The sequence below is a fragment of the Aulonocara sp. 'chitande type north' Nkhata Bay genome, linkage group LG13, assembly GCF_057382095.1.
Source record: "Aulonocara sp. 'chitande type north' Nkhata Bay isolate Kocher_YH1m ecotype deep benthic linkage group LG13, A_spYH_male_GT1.1, whole genome shotgun sequence".
Classification (NCBI taxonomy): Eukaryota; Metazoa; Chordata; class Actinopteri; order Cichliformes; family Cichlidae; genus Aulonocara; species Aulonocara sp. 'chitande type north' Nkhata Bay.
In genome coordinates this window covers 9,507,053-9,532,507 of record NC_141356.1, presented here as the reverse complement: position 1 = coordinate 9,532,507, position 25,455 = coordinate 9,507,053, and the positions used below count along the sequence as shown (strand labels likewise).

Sequence of the window (25,455 nt, the reverse complement as noted above, 5' to 3'; positions counted from 1 at the left end):
TTTTCTCAAAAAATATAACAACAGTTCAATGTTTGCCTGGATTCATAATACTTTAATAGAAAAGCTTTAAACGGGAGGCTTTAAATTAGCTTTTGTGTCAATGTCAACTCGGGAAAAGATTCGTCATCCAGCACGGACCTGTAGATGTTTGGGTCCTGCAGGTCGAGAGTCTCGTTGGTGTAATCTCGCAGGATAAAGGGGAACACCGGGTACTGCATGAGGTCGTTGAAGGAGCGGCCGGCGTGCTTGTTGAGATGCGTGAGGTACTCGAAGTTGGAGATCTGACCCGAGCCCCAAAGCTGCGTGAGCGCCGTGATGTTTCCGTGCTCCAGCAGGTTGGGAAGATCAGAGGTCAGTATGTTGTGGTAGACGTCATCTCGGAACTGAGGCCAGAGCAGAGACACCACGAGATCATTTCCAGAGGTAGTTTAGAGACTTGACTGAAACATGGTGCTAACTTGCAAATGTAACATGAAAGATGAACTTTAATTTAAAAATATTTAATGGCTAATCCACATAAAACAATTAAATTACTCTTTAGTTTTAGTTTCATTCATTCTAAAGCTTCTCCAGCAAACCGAGCCTCAGATTCTGCAACAACTATGATAGAACATAACGATCTTTACAATTAAAAAGCTTCAAACCATTAGTAGCTCTGTGAGGCTTATATTATCGTAATGATGTTGAATTACGATGATCTCCCGACTATAATCCCGATCCACTGACATCACATTAGGTCAAGCATGCAAACATTTACACTTTAAAAATTCCATATCCTTCTGAACTTGAAATAAATACAAAGGAGAAATGGAAAACTTTTCTTCCTGCCTTATTGACAGAAAGGTTTTCAGAAGTCTGCAAACATTATCTGTTTGGCTTTCGTGTGCTCAGTAGGTCGGCACGCCCTTTGATTTTTCTGAATTAAAAGCATGAGCAATAAGCCATCTGTCTGACCATATTGTAACTTTCTCTCAGTGTATCACTTTAAGCCACTGCAAAATAACGATATAATTTCACAGCAGAGTGCGATGCTACTGAATCTTATTATCATGGCTTATTGTCAAGATCGATTTCTCGCACGGAGCACTACAGAGCCAGAGGTTTCAAGAGCAGAATACCAAAAAGGCAATTCAACAATTAACTCCCACAGCATTTATTTTTTCTTCTTCTGAAACTGTGATTTTGTCCAATCTTTCTCTTTGACCATCACTATGCTTCTTTGTTTTATCATTTTTAATCACAGTCCATCCTGTGCGGTTACATTTTATACTCAGATAAAACACAGACTGGAATATTTCCTCCTGTAATCTGCTGGGTAGTCTAGTCCAGTCAGCGCTCTGCAATAGTTATGTTGAACAGCTAAAGTAAACAACTTACAAGATCTACTGTTTATTAATCATGAGCATTAACCAAACCTTCCACAAACGATCCGGTGTCTTTTATTTAAAAGCCCCTCTGACTCCACTCACCTTGGAGTTGTCAAAGGCCAACAGCAGCGTCCTGCCGTTGGTGAGGAATATCTCCACAGCGTTGTCTCTTAGCTGCCACCATCGCTTGTGCACCTCCTTGATCTCCTCGTACGTCCAGGAGAAAGAAGGTGCCTCGGTCTCCCCGTGCAGGCTCTGCTCAGACACACAAACATGTTCGGTGTTGAGTAGCCAGGCGGAAATTATTGCAGAAATTATTGTCATTCCTCTGGCAGGGAACACGCCTGAACGGTGCTCTGGCTTTACCTGGTTGTCATGAGCGTCAGCAGCGTTGTCCTCCACAAAGTACATCCCACACTTTCCTGTGAGACAGCACAGGGTGAGAGTGAGATTTGAACGCAAGACAAACAAACGCTTCCTTTACTGAATAAATAGCAAATGCTTGTGTGTGATGGAGGAGCAATACTCCGCGGTGCCTCAGAGAGAGCAGATTATGGAGCTCTGTGTAAACAGTGGCCGGTGTCTTACCCAGAAGAAGCTCCCCTGCTGTTTCTCTGGAAGGGGCAACGCTGATGCAACGTCTGGTGAACCTAAGGACAAAAGAATGACGTTTTTCTTACAACCTGACATGACATGTTCACTTAAAGGGTTACAGGAAGAAAGAAGCAGGATGTTATACCTGATGGATTCACTGGTGGCTTTGTCTTTAACAGTGGAGGAGAAGGAGGAGTGAGTCTTATCCTCAAACAGGAAGGACAGCGGTGGCTTCACAGTTTCTATTAAAAAAAAAAAAAAAAAAAGAAATATGAGATTTGGGAGACACCAGTGCGACACAAAATTTAGCCAAAGAGCATTTTTTCCTCCCACCTTCAGGCTTGCGTCTGTCTTTGAGCAGGTATTTGTTTGGGATGGTGAGGTAGCATCTCTGTAGCCGCCGTCGCTCACGGTTCGGCCCTTCGGTGGGGTCCAGCTGCCAGGAAGTTGGGTAGGATGTGGGATCATACCAAACCGCACTGGAGGAAAAAAAATAAAGAAAAAGAAACTAAAAAAGCACACTCAAAACCTTACATCAGTACAAAAGAAAGCTTTGCAGGTCTGAAAGGGAAGTATTTGATTTGTTTTATTCGCACTTTAACCAAAACCAACAAACAAGCAGCCACAGCGAGGATGACATGAGCAGTAATGTAGATCATGAACAACTCCTACCGGTCGTGTGTGAGCTGCTGCACCAGCTCCTGCCAGTGGCGGCTGGCACTCAGGTCGGTCTTGTAGAGGCCCCTGATGTGCTGGATGACTTTCTTTCTCTCCATGCCTTGCCGGAGGGACACAGTCTGAGTGATATCGGCTGCAATCTTGGATATATCCTTTGACTTTCCATCCAGCCTCTGGATAAGACTGCAGAGGAAAAATAAAAAGAGTGAGCGAACGAAATAAAACAAACATATGATTCTGTCTGTTAACAATAGAAAAAAGAAAGAAAAGAATTATACTCACTTCCTCTGAGCATTTGCCATTTTCTTTTCCCATGCCACTTTACTTGTTTTCTCTTCTGCTTCATACTTGAATTTTTCCTGTTGCAGGTAAACAAATTTATCTGAATAATAAGAAAAATGCTAAGCACAACCTGTCAGGTTATCAAAGACAGACTTTTGCTTGCACTAAAGTTAATATATTTCATACAGCTGAAGGGAACAGGTGAATTAGGTCAGACTAAAGCAGCCTGGAAGCTGGTGCCCTTTCCTTTAACAATGACTCTTTGACAATGACCGTGTAGGACGTACCTCTTTTATGGCCTTGAGCAAGTCTTGTTTGTGTGGAGCATTGGGTGGGATGCAGCGATGACCGCAAAGCTTGAGAGAGGTCATGAATACACCCACGGCGCTCTGCTCTTCTTTGGTGAGGTTATCCTTGTGATCGTGCAGCATCTCGTACAGGTACAGCGACAACTTTGGTCCGTGCTGAGAGCGGCGAGAGAAAAGAAAGTGCAGACTTTAGTTTATTTGTGTCTGAAGTAAGTCACAGACACTGGCTATTGGAGCCGAGCTTCATCTAGCTTTCAGTAAAGTCTGGCAGGGGGATGAACAGGGAAAGACACCAATTTTTGAACTTTTAAAGCTAAAGAGTTTTTTTCTGTACCTAATCCGCAATTTCTCTCATTATATAGATTAAAATGAACAGAAATATCTCACTTTAGGGTCTAATTCATGGGAGTTAACATGACAAATCACATTCACCTCTAGTCCAGGGCTGAGACTCTCCTTGAGGATATCCAAATGTTTGGGATCAAACACAAACTGAAGTGCCTCCTTCCTGTCTGATAGAGGAAGTGCAGGGCTGAGTGTGTGCACCAGCAAACGGCCAATTTGGACCCGAAAAGTGTCCCGACAGGACCACAGGATCCTTCGCCACTGCTGATGCGGGGCTCCGCCACGACCTGTGCTCCCCTACGGATACACAGTAGCAACACTAGGTTAGCCATCAAACGCTACAACGCTCAGAGTAGAGGTTTACAAATAAGAGCTTCTAAAGCATGAAAAAGCTTCAACTGGACTGCTGTCGTACCAGACTGACTTTGATCCCGTCCATCATGAGCTGGAGGATGTCCTTCTGGAAGCTCTTCTTGCTCGCAGGAGGTAGAGTGAAGGGAGTTGGAGAGTGCGGGACAGAAGCGGAGCCACCATCTTCGTGCGGTTGATCAGCTGGATCTGGTGTGAAAAGCTGTTGGTCTGTGCACTCTGGGATATTCAGCAGATCAAATAAATCTTGACTCACATCTAAAATAAGGAAAACAAAAAAACAGAAGCAGGATTAGCGTGCAGTGTTCATAAAGGGTTTAGACCAGATCATTCAAAGAAACACCAGGCTGTGTACCGTGGTAAATGAGTCTGTTGACGGCAAGAACCACAAGCCTCTGCAGCCGCTGGACAAACTCGGTCTCACTGGCACGGATGGGGTTTTCCTGGCTCATCCTCCTCTGCATCATTTGGTTGAGCTCGTCACTGGCTACAGAGCGCATTCGCATCAGCAGAGAGTCAGTCTGGGCCAGAGAGAACCGGCGCCGACCTACAAGAACAATCTTGATAAGTGCTCGAATGTGGTTATAAAATTGGTAGTCTGGGATAATTAGCCAGTTTTCAGAAAGGATAAGCACACGTGTTTTTGGTAAAGAGAAAATTATTAGGATTCACTAATCAAATAGTCATCTGTGCTGGAATGCTTAACACTGACGAAGTTAAGCATTTGATCTCTCACACACTCACATGCACACAGAGAAGGCACCAGTAACACACTGGGGTACTGGGCAAATTAACCCCCAAGGTGAGGTCCTGGGGACAGGGTGAGTTCACTGCATGAGAGGGAAACATGCCCCTTGACAGGGAGGATGTTTTCCGCTGTGGACCGCAGTCCCAGCTACCTGCGTCACAGTGGAGCATGTACGATGGAGCTCCAGTGGGGGAAGGGAGGGGGGAGTCCTGGGACAGGAAGCTGAATGGAGGGGACAAGGGGATCTGGCCATAGGAGCAGTAGTGCTGCCTGGGGATGCGGGGGATAATGGAGTCTTTGATGGCAATGGAACCTTCAGATCGGGATGAAGAGACGATCAATAAACAGACACATTTCTACCTCCAGCAGCACAGAAGCAGACTGCAGCTTTCTACAGTGCCAGAGCCAGTTTGAGACACTCACCGGCGATGCTCTTGCGTTTCTGATAGATGGCGTGATGCGGAGAGCTTGGAGCGTTAACAGAAGTGCTCAGTTTCTGAGGTTCCTGGTTGGCGGTCGTTTTTATAAACTCAATCGCCGACTGAAGGACACGGAACTGCAAAGCCACAGCCATCTCTGGGAAAAGAAAGATTTGTGTCATGTTAGAGCCAACCTGCTTCTGATGAGTGACTCAAGGTCACGCTCTTCATGCTACAGTCAACTGACAGGTTAGTCAATTTTACAATTACTTACTGCTCTTTGATACTGACAACACTAAAATTAATGGCAACAGGACTTGCAGACAGAGCAGCACAGGTAGCCTCATGCGGCATTTAATGGTGTTGATTACACTAGTGATGAACACACACGCCTCACTAACAAGGACACAGTCATTAAGTTGAAATAAGCAAACTGCAAAGTGCTGTACAATTAAGACTTAGAATAATTATGAGAAGTTGAGAACAACAATACAAAATGTTTTTTTGCACAGAGCCCCATAATGTTAATAATACATCTGAACATTTGAATATAATATCTGAAATGAAAAACAACCAAAAATAAAAAGATACACACTCATAATGCCATTCTAATGCTTCTGTGATCACAGAATGATAATATCAGATCATAAATATAGCGAGGAAATAAGTGCTAATGGGGAAGAGGAGGGAGAGATATTTTTCAGAGAGCAAATAAAAGGGAAAAATGAGAGAAAACCATTTGGTGGGAAGATGAAAATGGGAGATATTTCTCAAATGAGTTTCCACTCTGCAGATGGAGATAATAAAGTGACAGCCCTATTTGTTTCTGTAGCCAAGCTTGACAGCTTGATATCATCCACGATTGCAGAGCATGGGAGGTGACAAGACTGATGTGTTTTGCATGTGTATCGAAATACGGTTCTCACCTTGTGTGCGACGCATCTTGCTGGTCTGCATGAAACCCAGTAAGGTAATGAGGTCTTCGATGATGCGGAAGTACTGGGACCCAGAGGAGCTGCAGGAGTGAATAGTCACAGCTACAAGCATCTGCTGGATGTCACACACCAGGAGTTTGTAGTCATTCAGGGGAATACTACAGAGGGAGGACAAGGAAAACAAGAAAATATGAAGCACAGGAAGTCAGTCTACCACTCACATGTGCCAGATCAACCAACAATAAGAGGATTAATGATTTAATTCTTGGCTCAAAGGTTCAACACAAACGTGCTATGAACCCGTGGAGATGTCTGAATGAATCATTCCCTGTTCTGGCAGTCGTACCCGTTCTCCATGCCATTGAGGGTAGACAGGGTGTTAAAGAGCACGTAGAGCAGTCCGTGGTCTAGCAGGATGTCTGCCAGCTTGGGGCAGGCATTGATGAGCTGCAGGAGCATACACAGGATGTTGTGCACCAAAGAGTTCTCATACAGAGAGTTCTCAATAAGACCCAACACTGGGATGATACAGCGCTTTCTGAAGGGTGAGAGATTTTCCATTTCCTCCAGGTCCAGACTAAAGAGAAACACGAGAAAGAACAATGTGGCACAACATGAAGAATATGTTTGCATCCAACATTATTCATACGGCAGACAATTCTATACATATTAATGTGCAATCATGCGCCTGTGGTGCAGTGGATGTTATGTACTCACTCTTCCTCCAGGCCCACCGGCCGTCCAAACAGCATCTCCAAGAAGCATTCAAGGAGCCCCTGGCTGCCTTGGTGGATGTATAGTTGGTTGGCCAGCAGTGAGAAACCGTGATTCTTCAGAAACTTCTCCTTTTGCTCCTTAAGAGCTCTGGTGAAATAGGCGTCCAGCAGCTGGGTGGGAGAAGCAGAATAAATTACGCCTGTCAGTACAGAGGAGTACAGCGCCAGTGTTATCCCTCAGCCTCATAGAGGCATCCGTGGTATTACGACAATCCTCCTGTTTGTTTTATTAACAGCTGTTGCACCCTTTCACCTCTGACAATTGGGTTGTAGCACTGCCCCTATGCTCCACAGGAACTACATGTGTGTTGGCATTTAGGAGGGATATGCACAAAAAAATTTGGATTAATTGTTGGAAAATATAGTGGGCTGAATGCAAGGTTTTTCCCAAAGAGCCACTATTTACAAGTAATTTATGATTAACAAAAGAAAATGTGTAGTGAAGTTTCAGTGTGCAAACCTTTTAGCTGCAATAACCACCTAGTTTATAAAATTCTTAAAAATACACAAAAGTAAAACAAAAGGCTATTCAGTGACACATTTGTGATTTGGAGTTTTGATGGGATTTGTAAGCATTAAGGAAAAAAGTAGTGTTCAGCCTGTCCAAGCTGTTCCCAGCTTTCTAAAAGCTCAGTGTGAGGTATCTCGGGGGAAAAAGTGCTTGCTGCAAAGCATAAAATACAAAACTAATGTGTAACTACAGCTTGTTGGAATGGCAATGAGCTCACACATCCTACAGCCCGTAACAGTATTTTGCAGAAGATACTGGGATGAAAATGAACTCCTGGTGCAGAATCAGACCCCCCTCTGCTTTACAGTACATCAGACTCTCTAAGGAGAAACCAACCTTCATGACTCCTTGCTGGATGAGCGGTGATGAGTGATTGACCAGGACGATGAGGGCCTCTGTCTGGATGAGTTTGTCCATCACCTCCTCAAGCATGAGGTCAGGCAACAGCAGCAAGATGCCCCTCAGAAGATCATAGAGCCCACAGCAGATCAGCACCAGGCAATCCTCTGTGCTGGACCTAAGAAACACACCAAGACGAATGTTACTGCACATGAACGGCTACACCAACCAAATAACACTAAGAAAGTCAAGTACAGACAGAGTGTTGAATTTAATATAACAAGGAGGAATAAGCTGAATCTATCACGGAAGTACAAATCGTTGTCATAGTTGGCTGGGGATTATTACTCTGAGCACATGCTTTATGAAGATTATGCAAATCCCGACTCTGGTCATTATCAGATGCGAGACGTTTCTGGTGATACATTCAGAGCTAAACCCACGTGCACGTGGATTTAGATAAACTGTTGCTCACTGCAGCTTGGCCACAGTTTGTTATGGGCTGCATAAACATAATTACTTATGATAATGAGCGCTTAAAACATCCCGAGTGTTTTTTTATTTATTTATTCATTCACAGTATATCAAGCTGCCATGTTAAAGAGAACTACATACCTGTCATTGGACTCAGTCTTGCTGTGAGCCCTCTCATAGCCAGGAGAGTAGGTGTAACTTTCCCAGTCTTCAGGTATGGAGCTCCGGTCAGCAGCTGTGGGCCACCGGCTGATTGTCAGCGAGCCATTTGTAGCTGGGAAGGCCAGACCCAGACTAGCAAGATTGCTGTGGCTCCTCTGGAAGGATGGGATGCCTTTCAGGCTGTCAGGTCGGCGTGGCGCCTCGTCCATGACCCACTCGAACCTGTCCTCGGACTCTGCCACCCCAACGCTCCCGTCTGCCAGGCTGTCGACCTCTGCTGCCTCATCCCGCTCCTCCTCCACACTGATGGATGGTGTGCGCGGGGTTGCTCCCTCGCCCGCGTCTTTGTCCTCACATATCGTCTTGGCAGACTCACAGCTGCTGAGGAGCTGCTCATCACCTCCGCCCTTTTTGAGCGTCTCTGTGCTTCCGAGAGCCTGATGAGTGGCGAGGGACGCCCCGTCACCTTCGGCTGCCTCGTTTGAGCTACTGCGTCCGAGCCGAGGCGTCAGCAGAGGCGAAGAGTACGGAGACGGCCCCAGACTAGGGGCACGTAATGACTGATCATCACCTCCATGATCAAGGGAAGAAGCATGGAGATGGCCTGGAAAACACAAGAGACTCATTGAGTATTTGCAAATGCTTCAATTAAAGGCTGCAGAGCACCTTATTTGTATGCACGCATAGTATACAACACTTAAAGTGCAAATACAAATACTCAGAGACCAGCGGGCTGCGGCGAACAACATAATGCGTCCTTGTTTAAACAGGACTAGGAAATTAAATCTATCCCCTTATAGCTGAGTTGATCACAAAGTATTGTAGGAATTACTCATGTGCTTGCTAAAGTTTAACTAAAATAAAATATAAATCAAAAAGAAACACCGTGATTGCAAAATGGGGCTCTTAAAGTAAAACCAGGAATAATAAATGCTCAGTCAAAAGAGGTAAAACGATAGAGTAATTAGATATGTTGAATTTATATCACAAAGTATTACAAAGAGAGGCTCTAATAGACTTACATCAAGCTGAGGTTATTTCAAGTCTTTTTAAAAGCTAAAAGCAGAGGAGGATGGGAGGGAGAGTTATAATGACCTAATGCTCATGCATCAGCTTTTTCCCACAAGTAATGATGTTTACATTAAGTTCTTAAAATAAAACTTTTGAGACCAATTCATCACAGAGTGAGGGGGAAAAACCCAACGTAATCAGGCTGATACAGCACTAAACATGTTAAACAAATTTCCTTTGTTAGAGGCACATACTCTCATAAAAGCACTGCTGAGCTTTCGATTTATAATATCATTCAAAGCAACAACCTGAGGTCTGTATTTAATTATGTGCTGTGTTAGGGTACTGGGAGTGCATTAAGGTTGGTGTTTAGTTGGAGCAGCTGTACCGTCATGAGGAGCATCGGCAAAAGCAGTCGGGGAGAGCGACACCACAGAGCTGCTGGCAGACTTTCCTCCGCTGTTGGAGTGTCTTAGGTACATAATGGACTGCACCTTCTCCTGGTACAGCTTCCCATCTGACAGAGAAACATCAAAGGAACATGGCACATTAGCTTAATGGATCTTTGATATGGAGCCGGTGCGCTCAGCTGTAACCGCTTCCTCACCTATATGCAGTGAGAAGTAGAAGGTGGATGGAGTGTGGCAGACGTAGGTGTTGGTAGGTGGGTGCACTGCCATCAGGAAGTTATAGATCAGTTTTAGCAGATCCATGTCAGGAGGAGACCCGAGTACTTCCTGGATGATTTTGATGAATGACAAAGACACCTCCTGTGGGATCGCCGTGAGATGCTCATCCCGATGTTCCTTAAAACAAACACGATATTTAAAATAAAAAGGAAGGAAGAGGGAAGGGAATGTGAAGCAGCTCTGTGGCAGCGACCTACCTGTAATACCTGACAGGTGAGCAGGAAGCGATGCACTACTTCAGCCTTGAGGAACTGACGGATGTTAAAGACCTGATGAGGGTGGTGAACCCTGATGAGGATCTCTAAGGCAGCGAGCAGCGTCTCCCACACTCCGCACTGACACAAACAGTAAATGACACCATATGACGGCTGAGACAGTAAAACAGTTCTGGAAAGAATCCTCACGGACTCTTTGATTTTAAAAAAATGTCGTCTGCAGCACAAAAACTGCAGGAATAACCACTAACTGATGCTTTCTCCGAAAACATTTGATTCACCAGAAGATAAAACCTTAAAGCGCTTCAGAGGCCGCGGGGATTTTGTGGGAGAACTAAAATCAGTGACTATGGCCACTAGAGTTAATGTATGAATTTCTAAGAAGCTCATCATTTAGCTGATAATGTTTTAAGCTTTCTGTCTGTTCAGGAGAGGATATCAATAACAATAAATAAATAAATAAATGAACAGACCCTGAAAAAACCAGAAACGCTGAGATTCACAAAAGTCATTCAGAAAAAAAGACAACTTTCCTTCTTTTCTTTACAACTGTACCTTCAGGTGTGATGAGAAAATGAATGATTAGATCTTGAACAAACTGCATTAGAAATGCAGCTCATTTGAAGTATCCTCACAGTAATGAATGTGTGATTGCTCATCTTCACCTGCTTAGTTTTTCATGTTTTGTCTGCCTTTGTTAGACACAGTGTCCTTCAAAAACATCATACATTATTTATTTATGCTCTACTTATTTCCACCGAGGAGAGTGGAGATGATGAGTTGTTATTAAGGAGGAGAGAGGCTTTCTGGATGTTTACATTACAGATATCCTCGCACGAAGGGCGATGGACTTTAACTTGATGTAATGTTACAGTTTCTTTTTGATGTAAATGATAAATGATAAAAACTGTTCTTAAGAAAATATATGTGTGCAAATACATGGATGTTGCTTTTGGACGTGATGGACCTGACCAAAACGATGTAATTGAATTAGACGGTGTGCCATAGTTACATTTAATTGTAATGCAGTCTTTACCTCCGCCTTGGCCCAGATCTTCCAATCCAACAGAATGTCTGAGAGAAGCCTTAAATCCTGAACCACGGCCACAGACTCCGCGTCCAAATGGAACTGACCGTCTTCTCCGAGGATGAGGATGGGTCCACTGCAACACCCATCGAGTAAAGTCTAGGAAGAAAAATCGTGGCCGTCAGAAACGCAACGACTTCTGTAGAGTTTCTGTGATAATAACTCACAGGGCGCCGTTCACTCTCATCAGAAACACACCTCAACATATTGATAATCTCTAGTTCTGAATCTCAAGCAGGAAGAAAATCAATACATTCTCCATGAAATATTTGGAGTGCTTATCACTCAGTCAACTCAGTCAAAACTAATTCCATTTACTCCACGAGCAGCCCTGTCTGTATCGATCAAAGAATATCATTTGTGACCAGATTCACTGCAGTGGTCATAAATCTTGCAGTCCTTTATGTCTCTGGTACATTTTGTTACTTGAAGACAGAAGCTTGCAGCCTTGCACTCAGTTAAAACATTAAGATGCAGGTTAACAATGTAACTACCCCAGTTTAAGAAAGGTACCAGAATTAGATTTCTTTTACAGCATGAAGTGAAAGGTACAAATGGAAACTATCAACAACTGTAGCACAGCGTGTTCCTTTTATATAGGAATGATCATGGGAATTTAATGCCACTAATCAGTGCAGTTCTATGCTATACAATACAGGATGAGAAAGCCTAAAGTGACAAATGCAATCAGAGTTGCTGTGTTACTCTGCAGGAGCTCAGTGTTTCATCAAGTCAGACACAATGCATTTCAGCCAGAGCCATTACACAGCTCAATTACAGACACAGCCAGAGGGTCAAGTAACAGCAGGGTCACCAACACCGGCTCAGAGAGGAACCAGTGTGTCGGGCCAGATCAGATTCATGGCCCCCCAAAAATCAAATAAATAGAGGATATATTTTACTGTGCAGATCAGCTGAGGCTGCAGGGACAGAAGACAAGAGTTCAAGGTGTGACTCACTTTCAACATGTGATATCCTACGATGCATTTGGGCTTGATGAGGACCTGATGGATCATGGAGTAACCATGGTAACAGTCCATTTCGTGGATGCGGTGTTGGTTAAATTTGGACAGCGACAGCAGCACTTGCAGGGCCAGAGCCTGGGTCTTCTCACAGTCACTGAGCTCCACTGTCTGGACACAACGGTGCCAGAGGAGGCGAAGGGGGGAAAAACAAAACAGAGTGAACATGAGGGCCTGCTGTGGCCACTGAGATCTCACAGAAGCACAAAATAATGTCAAATGCTTTCTTTATGAATGAAACTGAACTAATGGGCACCTCATCAGTTGGCCTGGAATATAATTAATCAAATACAAAAATTCTCCAAAGTCATTCAAGAGCCTTCTTTCTCCTACATACTGCAATCAAATTGCATACATATTATATATAGGCTTTGCCCTTCACATTTAACCCTTTACTTATTTTGGGTCTCTTTAAATAATCATAACTCTGTTACAGTTTGTGTCAGAAAGAAACCCCAACTGGTTTCGGAAAGAAGAGAAGATGAGCTTTATGGAGATATTTGGTGTATAACGGTAGCACAAAGCATTCACGAGATACTGCTGTGTGCACACAGACAGAAAAATCAGGTTCTAGATTTTACCATATGTGCCTCACATTACTGTAACTCCTCAACTATTTTGGGCTAGAGAGAAAATTCAAATAGTTCTTGAAAGCTGAGAATTATGTAGCAATTTTAAAGCCAAAATTACAAAATAAGTCCAGGCAGCCTGTATGACACTTGGGTGAGAAAGGGTTAAATCATCCCACCTGTGCAAAGAGGAAGACAAAAGTTCCAGTTCCTCCGATCTTGTGCAGGACACTCTGCAGGCCGTGGGTTTCGGTGGGGAGCAGAGCTCTGAGAGCACCGGACTCCAGGGAAACACTTTGCACCTCTTTGGAGCTGAAGGGCCGCTGGGTAACCACAGTCTTTGCTTGACCTTTCAGTCTGATTACAGGCTCATAAATTGTGTAGACTCTCGGACTGCTGGGGGCGTACACGACCGCCAGGCTCTCCTGTGCAGAAACCAACGCACACAATTATCTTTTTTGGGAAAAAAGTAATATCTTAAGATAAGATAACCTTTATTAGTCCCACACGTGGGAAATTTGTTGATACTTGATTTAGGATATTAGATATAAAGTAATTTTAAAAATAAATAAATAAGGAGCCAAAATGTCCTCAAATAGGGTACAAATGTACACCAGGGCAAGGGTTGTTAGATTTAACAGTAAGTTACAAAAAAATGGCCAAACATTTATTCTTATCATCTTGGCTTTTCTTTTTTTAGCTATTAGCTAAAAATGAGCTATTATCAACAAAGCAATTCCCACTTAATGGGAGAAAAACTATTTTCAGTCTGACTAAAATAACTGCAGCTTAACTATAATAGTTGTTTTTCCCCATTTGGGACAAATTACTTCCTACCATGCAGTATCATTAATGACAGCTAATTGGAACAGCACATAACTCATACACCGTGAAATGAAACAATAAATGAGACATGGGGGGATTTGCCACGCTAACAGAGCACTTGAATCACCCTGCATAAGTAGAGGGGTCGGCGGCGGGCATTGCAGGAATTGAGTGAGAGATGAACAAACACGGCAACATTTTTTTTTTCTGGCTTCATTTCATAATTACACTTTTTGTGACACGGCTGATGTTTTAATGCCTCGTGTTAAAAAAAAAAAAAGAAGAGAAAAAAAGAGAGACTTACGACCAAAGTTGTTGTGTCTACATCCTTGCTCTTCATTAAAATCTCTCTCACGTGCTCACACTTCAGACCTTCCTGGGTGACAAACTTGGAGAATGTTACACTGGGTTTGCCATACTTGCAGGGCATGATCGAGGTGAGATCTGGTCCACTCGTGTACAGGTAGAAGGCCTCCTCAGATCCTATTCTAGACCCTGAGAAGAGGCATGCAAACATCTATTATTATTTGACTTAGGAAAAGGGAATATCCTCTCTCTTAAGGAATATCTTTGTGTGTTTGTGCAATCCAGAAGCTGTAAAATTGATTTGTGAGAAATCCAAACTAAAGCCTGAATGAACTCAAAGAGTTAATGATTTATATGATTCCACTAATACGCTGCAAATTAATAACACATGAGCTGATGCAATGCAAGACTCCCGAGGTGTCCTGGTCAACTTTTTTTTCTTGATACTTTCAGTCCTGCTTTTCAAAGAAGAACCTGCTACACACAATGAATTCCAACCACAGCGGAGAGGCCAAGCTTGTCTAAACACATCAGTTGGGCTCATAGGTCGAGAGCGCCTAGATGCAAGGCTTTCACAGCCAATTAGAGGTAACCAGAGAAGTATTCAGTAAGCCTCCCGAGAGAATGCTGAGAATCCACAGCACGCCACACATCACACCACGCGCAGCCTTCTACAGCTGCATACGCTTTTAAAATACAAATGCATCACAAAGCATTTCTACAGTTTCTACTGCTTTGTAAAAGTGAAGGTGATAATCAATGTGCCACCAGAGAGCAGCACTGAGGGCAGTTAAACAATTAAAACGGACTGCAGTGCGCATGTCTAAGTATGATATTACAGACACTATCTTCAGTTCAGTTTAACAGGAGCCCTACCGTTGAAGAGTAGCACAGTGCCCATGTTCCAGCGTGTTCCCATCTCCTCTGAGGATGGCACACAGTGGCCCAACATGCAGAAGGTTTTGTTGCTGTCAGATGATAAACTGGACTTTCTGGGTAGGGTGTAATCCAAAGAAACTTCACACTTCCTACAGAAAATGGCAGTTTGGACTGAATTTTAATTATTTATCAAACCATGCGAGCCAAACGACAGCTTACATTTCGGTCAGTTTTCCTCACCAGATGCCAGACACCCAGACGACCACGCGGCCGTGGACGTTCTTCTTTCCCTCCGGCTGCTGGCTGTAAGTGAGGGCAAGGTGTTGCCACTGGCCCCCACTGAACAGGCCCTCAGCTGAGTCTGCTTGTGCCAACAGGCCTGCTTTTATCTCATCGTTGGGGTCTATACAAATCCTGAGGAAAAGAAATATATTAGAATACTTAAAGTCCAAGAAAATCTGAATACTTAAAAAACAGCACTTCATTCTTTTGACACTACTTTGAGACTGCACTCCTTGGAGCTCACCTAAAAGTGAGAGAGCCTGTAGAGAAGTCTGCCCACACTTGAAGCATCAGTGCCTTGGAGCCCATGGATAGAATATGAATGAGTCCTTCCTCTAGCAATCTTGTCCCTGCCTGAGATGACGCATGCTGCAACTCAGCTGCAGGAGGGTTACTTTCTTCTGGAAAACAATAATCAGAGAATGTCAAAAATGATTCGTGTTCATGGGCATCATGCACAAAGGATTCTTAGTAAAGGAGTTCTGCCTCACCCCTGTTTTTGTCCCCGTCCTTCGCTCCCTGCTCGGCCACCCTCAGCCATATAGAGGTACTGAAGCCGCTGGCCATATGGGGCCAGCAGTTCTGTCCAACTAAGGGCAGGTGGAGAGGGGCGATGTGCCAGGGAGAGGTGCGCAGGTGGCTCGGTTGGTACTCAGCTTCTCCCTCCCTACGGCCTGGAGACAGCTTGCTCTTCCAGAGCAAACCAACACTTTTCCCTCCGGCGGCACAGTTCTGTCTGGAGCTGGGGGAAAACACTCCCGGAGTCGAAGCCCCAAGGATTATCGGAAAACTCAGAAAGTGTAGAGGTTCGATGTTCATGTTGGCTTCGACAATTTGTAAGATGCCCTTCAGTAAAATCTCCTGGGAGGTAACAAAGTAAATGTGAAGTTAGGGGAACTGTTTTAAATTTGATGCAAAAACACTTAAATCTGGGCTTTTTTGTAACCCTAAACTTAAAGCTGTTTTCAGCTGCTCTCTTATTCACAAGGGGTTGCCACAATGGGTAGCCCCACATATTTGATAGTGCCGATTTTCACAGCGGGTGTCCTGACACACCCAATAAAGAGATATGTCCCCTTTAAAAAAAACAAAACAAAACCAAGCCCCCCCCATAAAAGCTAATACACTAAGAAATGTAACTGATTTATCTGTGATCCATAATAAACCTGCAGAATATTGATAAAGAACCAGCAAACAAACCATGAAGAATGCAGATGAATACAGCTAAGCACAAAGAGTTGTGTGTTATCCGCACAGATGACAAAATTAACTTGCCTTGCAAGTTGTTAAAAATAAATCCTTCCTGTCTGCTCTCATAGACGTCTGAATTCCAATTAAATGCAGACGTGTGTTAATAAGTACTAGTATTACATCTGTTCTGCACACTTTGGTGTTAATTGTATACAGAATGAAGCTACCTAAGGGAGCATTATGTGTTGATACATTTTAAAGCGGCAAGAAGTGAGAAGAGAGGCTGACAGCACGGTGTGTTAAAAATAGATTCTTGTTCCTGCTTTAAAACAAGCAAAAGCATGCAGGCACTGAGAACAAGAAGACATCAGTGTCAGGCATCACGAGTGCAAGCAAACAGCACACTGTTGAGTGACTGATAGGAGATGGCTATTTACAGTAGGTGGGGTCTTCTCCAGGAAGAGGCGACTCAATAGAGCAAGTTCCTCAGCTGTGATCCTCTGGCTCACCATGGCAACCAGCAGCTCCACAAGCACAGTCTGGCAATCTGAATGTAGACCAATGAAGAGCAGATTACATAAAGAGTTATCATCGCATTTTGGCAGGCATCAGAATAATTTCTTACCACAGAAAATAGATGATTTTTCTTAAGCTTTCTCAATAATTGTGAATGTAATCTATGTTGTATTTGAACTTTTAGCCATTAGAAATTGGCTGACAAAATATCCCAAGGACAAAAATCCTCCCCAACACCACAGAGAGCAAACACTTATCTTGTTTTTCCTTTAGATTTTGGACATCATGATATTATAATGTTAAATAAGATCAACTTAAGTTCCAAAGAAGCCCACCGGGTAAGACTGACTAAGAACTACTAAAGGTACCTATGATAAAACATGACACTGAGCCCAGGGGACCCAGCTGAAATGTCAGAAGCAGAAAAAATCTCAGGAAAACAGCAAACTGAGAGGGCTCCCCTCCTCCTGAGACGTCACACATGAAAAATGTGTTTAGATCAGATAAGACAGAAAAAAAATAAAGCAGGATGAAGAACAAACCTGTGAACGAGTGGTTTGTTTGACTGAGAATGTTGTGAAAGCCAGACAGGATAGTTTTGACTCCTCCCTGTGAAAACAGGAACAAAGCAGTCAGTCATTTTCTTCAGACCACAGCTGAGTAGTAAAGTAAGACAAATACGGGAGGTGGTTAAGTGTAGTACAAAGAGGAAACTGTGGTTGGCGGGACCTGGTCATAGAGGAGAGCAGCATTGTGGTGATTGGCGTGTACTGCACTGAGCAGGCTGTGAAACACATGACTCAGAACCTCCAGGTCTGGGGAGCCAGAGGCAAGTAGCTGCAACTCCATCGTACAGATCTCTGGGAACAGGAGCGCGCCTCGCCCGGGCCTGTCTGCCACTGCTACAAACTCATGCAATGCGGCTGGCTCCACCTTCAAACCTAAGAAACCCAACAGAAGAAGATCAGAGACACAAACAAGAGATTGGCACGCACTGCCTGCCTTGATAAAGCACAGGCACAATATGCCACCCTCTGCTCCTTGAACAGCACCATGATTCAAAGGCATTCCCTCTCTTGGGTCCTTGGAGGTAGAGCATAAAAATGAATTTGCCTCAGTTCTGTGCTCAGCTGCAGAGCTGCCTCGTGTTTTCAAGGAAAGCAGTCCAGCAGGCTCTCACACAGCTCCTAGAAACTCCTTTTAATTAAAGAAGCTTGGTTGTCTTCCTGTGCACCGCTACACGCTTTGTTACAATCTACCACACACGCATCCAGTCACATATTGCTAGCAGTAAATATAAACTAAAAGCCACGTACCAACTGTCATACCCGTCTGCCTTGATAGTGCATTATACTGATGCTTGTGTTTGGTCTGTGGTTAAATTTAATTGCAGGAAGTCTACAGTATGCATTTCACGTCACTTTTCGCTATGTTTATGGTCTTTATCCTTTCAATTAACCTCAAACTAATAAACACAAGGATCTGGAGCAGTGTAAACGCCGCTAAGAGACCAGGAAATGTGAGGAGGCAGCAGCTACAGGAGCCAATTTGGACAAAACGAGAACAGCCTGAGGAGAGAAATTCTGGAATAAACATTTTTATTATTAAATATTAGAAATAATTTTGAATTGCTGTAATGCTAGATTAAAAAAAATACAGGAAAAAGGATCAAGTTTTAATTGAGTGTGAAAAAAGGAACAGTCATTGGTGCTTGCATTATGCACTCCACACTGTATATAAATGCCACTTGTTTTGCACATATTCAACTCTGTATATTTTATATATTTTTTTATTATTATTATTATTATTATTTTATTTTATTTTTTTACTATTTAATTTGTAAAAATGTGTATACACACACACACACACACACACACACACACACACACACACACACGTAGGAAAATGTTTAGTATACTCATCCAGAAATGCATACACTATTATATATTGTACATATATTTATTAGTTTCAGGTTGGCCATTCTTGTATTTTGCTCGTTTGTGTTGTTGTGTTTGCACATCTCTGTTGCTTGTGGGGCTCGCACACAAGAATTTCACTCGCATGTGCTGTGCCAGTGTGCCTGCACATGTGATGTGACAATAAAAAGTGATTTGATTTGATTTGATTTGATTGTGCTCAGTTACCTAAGTTGAGCTATGTACCATTGAAAAAGGACTTTCAGTGGAAATAAGTGGTTTGATTTTACAGAAACACGAGATAAGGCTAATTACCAAATAAATAGCACTGCATTGTGAAGTTGGTTTGCTCAATATGACTCAAGGTTAAAGATTCTGTTTCTCATGACATAAGAGTTTTCCAGGAAGCTAAAATTTCCATCTGATGAAGACTTTAAGTCACAGGATCTAGCTCATGAGACCAAAAGAATTTAGTTGCCTGCAGTTGTAAAACGTAAAACAATGACTTTATTCTGAGGAGATGAAGCAAAAATAGTGTAATCGGGCCGTGTCTTTAACCTGCAAGCGGTGAAACAGAGCTGACACAAGAGGTTAAACGCATTTTCTGCCTTGTCATATGCATGAATTAAAAACTAGCCACCGTTTATTGCTTCACATCCTTCACAGCACACCAAAGGAGGATGTTGTTTTTTTCTTTATTATAGAAGTAACTGTCTGTATGTGCATTTGCACTGAAAAAAAGAGCATCCAGTGAATGCACAGAACTCCAGAAAGGACTAATCATTCAGCAAAAAGACCGATTAAACAGTTAACAGTGTGAGAAACAAGGTTTCCCAAGACTCAAAACAAGCAGGTTTAGAGGTTATAACGGTCCCATGACCTCTCAATCCAGCGAGGTTAGTCTGTTGTTGTTATAGCCAATAAAAACAAGATGCAGAGAAGACAAACATCTGAAGTAAAAATGATTTATAGCGTTCAGAAAATAAACTGAAAAATGAATAGGCAGTGAAAAGTAATAAGACTCATATAAGTGTGAACTGCAACCAGCCTCAGTAACAATATCTGAAGTGGTTTGGTATGTGCAGCAGCTATGGATCCTTGAGGAGGAGTAAGTGAGAATAAAAGCATGCGTGTGTGTGGTAGTGTGGCAGTAAGTGTGGACCTACCCTCTTCCTGCTTGGCCATGTCCTCTGGGTTGCTTTCGCTGTCAGCGTCGTAGCCCTCCTCCTCCCCTGGGGGCTTGCCGCCGCAGCTCTGCACCTCGTCCACCTCCTCAGACAGATCGCCCGCTGGGGCCGCCCCCTCCGCCAACACCTGGAGCTTCTGGCAAGAAGAGAGTGAAAGAGCAAGTGAGGCAGAAGAGGAGGTAGGAATAAGAAGAAGAAAAAAAAAAAAATCATGAATTTCAATCCCATACACTCCAAGTTCAACGGCTGGTTAACTTTCAAGCACTTAAGATAAGATTGCTTTCATAAGAGCTTACCCAATGCTGCTTTAAAAAAAAAATAAATAAAAAATAAAAAATTCCTCGATCGAGTATTTTTAGGGTAAAATGTAAAAGGCATGACATGGAGTGTCATGCCTGATGCGGCGAATCGACTGCCCTCAAAACGGGGGAAAAAGAAAGTACAAGATTTTTAGTCATAAGACAAATATCAGCTGACCTGCAAGGCGCTCACACAGCCCCAGTTCCTCGACATGAACAGTCATCATATGTGCATGTAGGCAAACACACACACACGTAAACTGACAAACTAAACCATTTCCTGGTTCAAAGAGGCTTTTTGCATCACACACCTCTATTCCTTCGAAACTAATATGAGGCTGCTTTTATATTTAATTGTGGGTGAACATTTTAAAAGACTGGTCTAAATCAGTGGACAAACTTTGCGGTGGAAGACTAATCTCGGTGCTTCAAGCACATACTTGTAATGGTTAAGCGAACATCACAGTCTGCCAGTGCTCACTGAGAAAGAACTAAGCTCTTAGGAAATAGGTAAATCTATTATATAAAAAGCCAAATCCTCCTGTGTTGGAACAGGCTTAGTCAGACAGGCATTTTAAGACTTGAAGAAAACACGGCTGACAGACATGAGACAGTTACTTTCAGTCATGTAAGTGCGGACGGCTTCTTTTCGTTTGTGTTTGCCTTATTTATGGAATAAATGAAAAAACAGATTCATGTCTCTTGCGAATCTTAAATAACGCTTTACAAAGCCTGCACTGATAGTGGCACTGCTAAGGAGGTGAGAGTTTGTAGAGGCCCATCTGTACTGAGCAAATGAGAAACTGTCAACATGTGTGAAGATAACTGATTGAATTAAAAAATGTTTTCAATATGTTAATTAAACTAAGTCTGTCTGAAGAGCTGACAGCAGAGTGTAAAATCCACTAAAACAAAGAAACATCAGCAGCATGCTGGGTTTTAAAATGAGGCTGCATCCGCTGCTGGCTCCACACAAGGGCTACAATTATTTACGTTCACCGTTTCTGTTGTTGTACATCAGGCTGATAACAGCTGCTTAGCAACATAGTGCGAGTGGCCTTACACGGCAGTACTGATGCTTGATAACACTTGGGTGGAAAATGGTTTTCCTCTCATTGTACGCTTGCCTCTTAAATAAACACCACTGCTCATTATATTTTACCACGGTGCTCAAACACACGCTGTAGATGCACAGATACTTCACTCTGCAGACAAAAGAGGCAGCAAAAAGAAACATACAATTTTCACTCGTGTTTGCACTGCATGTTATTGTCCGTCTGACTGGTTAATAGTGGCTGCTGGTGGGAGATGATGAGTTAATAACATGGGGTCACACACAAGAAAATGCAGTTGTTTCTGATCACACAGGCTCTCAACTCTCTCTCTAGTTCTCAGCCCTGCCTGAAACCTTTGAAGGCATTTGCCCTTTTGTTTTGCCCTTCTGCCAAGTTGCTGAAATCAGTAGGAATTATCTCTGGAATTTGTTAAAAGAGTGAGAAAAACAGTAACATAAAAGACAGAGAAGTAAAAAACAGGCAGGAAAGTATGCCTGTTGTTTTTAGAGTCAACAGGACAGATATGGGCAATAAAGGCCTCCAAGATACTAACTGCTCAACAAAAGGTCAATAAATGAACCTATAGCAGCTTTCATTTAGTGCCATAATATAGTCATTTGAAATATTTATTTCATGAATGACTTTTTAGTAGTGTGAAAACAGGCACATATTGTGCAAGCGAAAACAAATGGTTTTAAAAAGAGATTTAAAAAAGATTAATTTTAATGAGTAAATGGAATTCAGCCGAACAAATAATGGAGAGACATTTTGCCAAAAGCTTTATAGAGTGATTAGATGTGATCAACAATGACGGCACCTCATGTCTCTTTATACATGAGTGTTTCATGAAAGTGGAGAATATTTATTGTCTCACAGGTTCTCCCAAGGCAGGACTCACCCTCTCTGGCTTCTCCTCAGGGGGATCGGGACAGGATGACACCTCAGCCAAGGCCACTCTCAGGAGAGAGTCAAACAGGGGTATGGCAAGGTCAGAGTTCACCACTCCAGACCGAGAGAGCTGGTCTCTCACTTCTAACAAGGTATCCTCCACTGAATGGAGCTATAATCGAGAGGACATGACACTTTAAGTTAAGCCAAAGTATTTTTTTGCGTATTTGGCCTGTTTAGGGGTTAGTTAATTAAACACATTGCTCAACATACCTGATAAGAAAGCTCAGGCTCTATCCTCTGCAGGGCTGAGTTAGCACTGTGTAGGCAAATAGCCAGCAAAGCCTCAAGGAGACGAATACTTTGAAGTTGCCATTCTTCCTCAAGTTTCTTTGATGGATCTTTGGTCTTTCCTTCAGCTGGACTGGTGCTGCTGGTTTCAGATGCATCATGAGAAGTCTCCTCCAGTCCCAGTGAAGTGGCTGTGGAATCGGGGCTGCCTTTACCTTTGCCGTCTCTCTTCTTCTTTGCTTTTCCATCCTTCGTTTTACAGGAGAGCTTTTGAATGACCATTGCCATAAGGCGCAAACAGACATCCAGTCCACCCAGCCTGAAGAACTGTCTCTGGAACAAAGGGCTGGCCAGGTAGATCCACCGACACACTGACCAAACATCAGCGGCGCGTCGTAGCTGCTCTTTAGAGGGCAGGGCTACACTGTCTGGGGACAGATATGGCAGCCGTCCACCCAGAGGTTCACTCGCTGTACTGTCATAACCCGAAGTGTCTTCGGAGTCATTGGCTGAGTCCCGGTCAGAATCTGCCTCCTTGCTGACGCAGAGGAAGGCCACACATAGAAAAAGATTGATAACATGAAGGTGGATCTCTGTTCGGCTGCGCCCCGGTCCACGAGCCTGGCCGCTACGGCTCTTATGTCGTGGATAAGCCTCCTTCAGGCCTTCATAGAACTTGCTGAGACTCTGTGCGCCCTCTCCGATGCCTCTGGACCCCAGTTCCTCAGCCAGGCCTAAGACAGCCTCCCTTTCTTCAGCATCAGCACTCTCCAGCTCCTGAAGCACCCCCTCAGCCTGCTGCTTTCCACTGCCTATTATCAGAGTCTCAAACACCTTCAAAGCTAAAGAGCGTGTCTGGTCCAAGTAGACAAGCTCTGTCACCTGGTTGAGTCCATTACAGCTAATAAAAAGGTCTCTGATCACCCTATAATACAAAAGATGAGAAACTAAGTTAAACAAAAAGGACATTTTAATAAGTTGTTTTTCACATTAAAATGCACTGTGTCATTTATTACCCCCCTCATAAAGAATGGGTATATATATATATAAACCCAACACCAAAAAAGATGAGAAGCTATGTAAAATGTAAATAAAAACAGAATGCCATGAATTATTATTAATGACAACAGAACATATAAAACATAAAATATTTGTACTTAGAAAATGTACCAAGTCTTTCTGAAAACTATGGACATCACACCCTCTGGACTAAAGAGGAGAGGGAATATCTGACTTGTTATCAGCGTTCAGTTTAAAAGCCTGTCTGATGGTATGGGGGTGCCTCAGTGCCTATGGTACTGCACATCTGGAAAAGCCCCATCACTGCTGAAATGCATATCCGGATTTTAGAGCAACATATGCTCCTATCCAGACAATGCCTTTTTAGGGAAGGTCTAAACTGCATACTACATCTACTACAACAGCATGGCTCCATAGTAGAAGAATCCAGGTGCTGAGGACATTTCACCAATTGAAAACATTTAGTGTATCATGAAATGGAAAGAGTGACGAAGATCCAGGACTGTTGAGCAGCTAGAATCCTGTATCAGATAAGAATGGGACAACATTTCTCTCCAGCAGCTCATTTCACAGATGTTTATGGACTGTTATTAAAAGAAGAGGAGATGCTACGTGATTGTGAACATGACCCTGTTCCAACTTTTTCAAGCCGTGTCGCTGCCATCAAATTAAAAATAACCTTTTTCTTGAAATGGTATGTTTTCTCAGTTTAAACATACGTTTTCTATCTTCTGCTGCAAATTTAATATGGGCTTATGAAATCTGCACATCATTGCATTCTGTTATTTGCATTTTCCAGAGCATCCCAACTTTTTTTGGAACTGGAGTTGTACTTCTTATTAGCCAGCAAAATAAACAACATGCTGACAACTCGGGTAGATGTGTAGAGTGCACACAAATACCTCCTACCGCAGCGCTCCCTTATTAAAATAAAAAGCACCGCTCAGTTCAATCAGACAAGTGCTGTAACCAGCCAGTGACAGAAAAAAAAAACCTCATCACGCAGGAGCCTTCACACGCCAACTCCATTTGTTCTCTTCTGGTTGCAGAAATAATTCTCTCTCCAGCACAACACCTTTACATAAATAAGTCATCATCTACAATAATGCACACGGACACACCTGCTAGTCTTTATTTACTGCGTTTTCTTTGTTCTCCAATGTCTTTTCTGCTTCATGTTTATTCTATTGAGCAACATGAAAGACAAATTCACGACTTGTTATCTTAAGGCAAATCATATATTTACTGGGAAAACACAGCTGACACCTTACCCTTTTAAATTTGTTTACTGGTGATATACACACACTACTGAGGCTGTGATGAATAATAAATGACGCTATCACAGCACAAGGTAAATTATGGTGAAAGAATAAAGCATCACCTCTGAGTGAAATCAACATTTGGTGTGGAAAAACAACTTGAGAGAAGTGCTAACATTACAAACGGACTGAAATCCCACAAAAAAACCAAAAAACAACCACTTTAATCTCAGCATGGAGTTTTCTCTGCAGTGTGCGGTGACACAGATGTTCAGTTAGAGCTTTGAGGATGGGAGCGTGAAACACAAAACAAATTTAACAGATTATTAACTTGTTGATTTCTTTTCACCAATTTAAACCCATTTTCTCCAGTCTTCCTCTAAATAAATGTAGCGTTGATTAAATCTGCTTCTTCACAACATTTCCTCCTTTCATTAGTGGTCTGAAACTCCATCAGAATGGCTATTCATTAGTCTGCATATTTAATGCTCACTTCTGAAAAATATGATTCCTGTTTCGCAGAAACCGAAACGAGAGCAGGAGATGATGCAGTGGCGGGCAATGCATCAGATGATGTCCAACTTTGAAGAAAAGCTGCTCGTCTTTCAGGTTATCTTTCGATAACTTTTCCTGCATGAGCA

General features: G+C 42.9%; 1 protein-coding gene across 2 annotated transcripts in view; it reads right to left on the bottom strand.

The window, feature by feature from the left end:
* Positions 1-25,455, bottom strand: part of lyst (lysosomal trafficking regulator) — a 59,981-nt gene that overhangs the window by 4,962 nt on the left and 29,564 nt on the right. The window contains exons 6-41 of one of the 2 annotated variants that reach the window (XM_086258609.1): positions 22,518-23,460; positions 22,255-22,416; positions 19,982-20,138; positions 17,629-17,840; positions 17,442-17,508; positions 16,821-16,930; positions 15,684-16,053; positions 15,437-15,593; positions 15,151-15,324; positions 14,908-15,059; positions 14,030-14,220; positions 13,080-13,325; positions 12,269-12,442; positions 11,259-11,408; positions 10,205-10,342; positions 9,926-10,124; positions 9,707-9,835; positions 8,287-8,911; positions 7,669-7,849; positions 6,763-6,932; positions 6,392-6,622; positions 6,037-6,203; positions 5,115-5,267; positions 4,843-5,004; positions 4,299-4,490; positions 3,990-4,201; positions 3,662-3,871; positions 3,209-3,385; positions 2,922-2,998; positions 2,634-2,822; positions 2,295-2,440; positions 2,107-2,203; positions 1,956-2,017; positions 1,734-1,789; positions 1,470-1,622; positions 139-383 (exon numbers count right to left, since the gene is read on the bottom strand). In XM_086258609.1, the coding sequence (XP_086114735.1) occupies positions 139-383; positions 1,470-1,622; positions 1,734-1,789; positions 1,956-2,017; positions 2,107-2,203; positions 2,295-2,440; positions 2,634-2,822; positions 2,922-2,998; positions 3,209-3,385; positions 3,662-3,871; positions 3,990-4,201; positions 4,299-4,490; positions 4,843-5,004; positions 5,115-5,267; positions 6,037-6,203; positions 6,392-6,622; positions 6,763-6,932; positions 7,669-7,849; positions 8,287-8,911; positions 9,707-9,835; positions 9,926-10,124; positions 10,205-10,342; positions 11,259-11,408; positions 12,269-12,442; positions 13,080-13,325; positions 14,030-14,220; positions 14,908-15,059; positions 15,151-15,324; positions 15,437-15,593; positions 15,684-16,053; positions 16,821-16,930; positions 17,442-17,508; positions 17,629-17,840; positions 19,982-20,138; positions 22,255-22,416; positions 22,518-23,460 (7,236 nt within the window). The remainder of the gene's footprint in view (positions 1-138; positions 384-1,469; positions 1,623-1,733; positions 1,790-1,955; positions 2,018-2,106; positions 2,204-2,294; positions 2,441-2,633; positions 2,823-2,921; positions 2,999-3,208; positions 3,386-3,661; positions 3,872-3,989; positions 4,202-4,298; positions 4,491-4,842; positions 5,005-5,114; positions 5,268-6,036; positions 6,204-6,391; positions 6,623-6,762; positions 6,933-7,668; positions 7,850-8,286; positions 8,912-9,706; positions 9,836-9,925; positions 10,125-10,204; positions 10,343-11,258; positions 11,409-12,268; positions 12,443-13,079; positions 13,326-14,029; positions 14,221-14,907; positions 15,060-15,150; positions 15,325-15,436; positions 15,594-15,683; positions 16,054-16,820; positions 16,931-17,441; positions 17,509-17,628; positions 17,841-19,981; positions 20,139-22,254; positions 22,417-22,517; positions 23,461-25,455) is intronic. The other variant, XM_086258607.1, reaches the window with a different exon arrangement.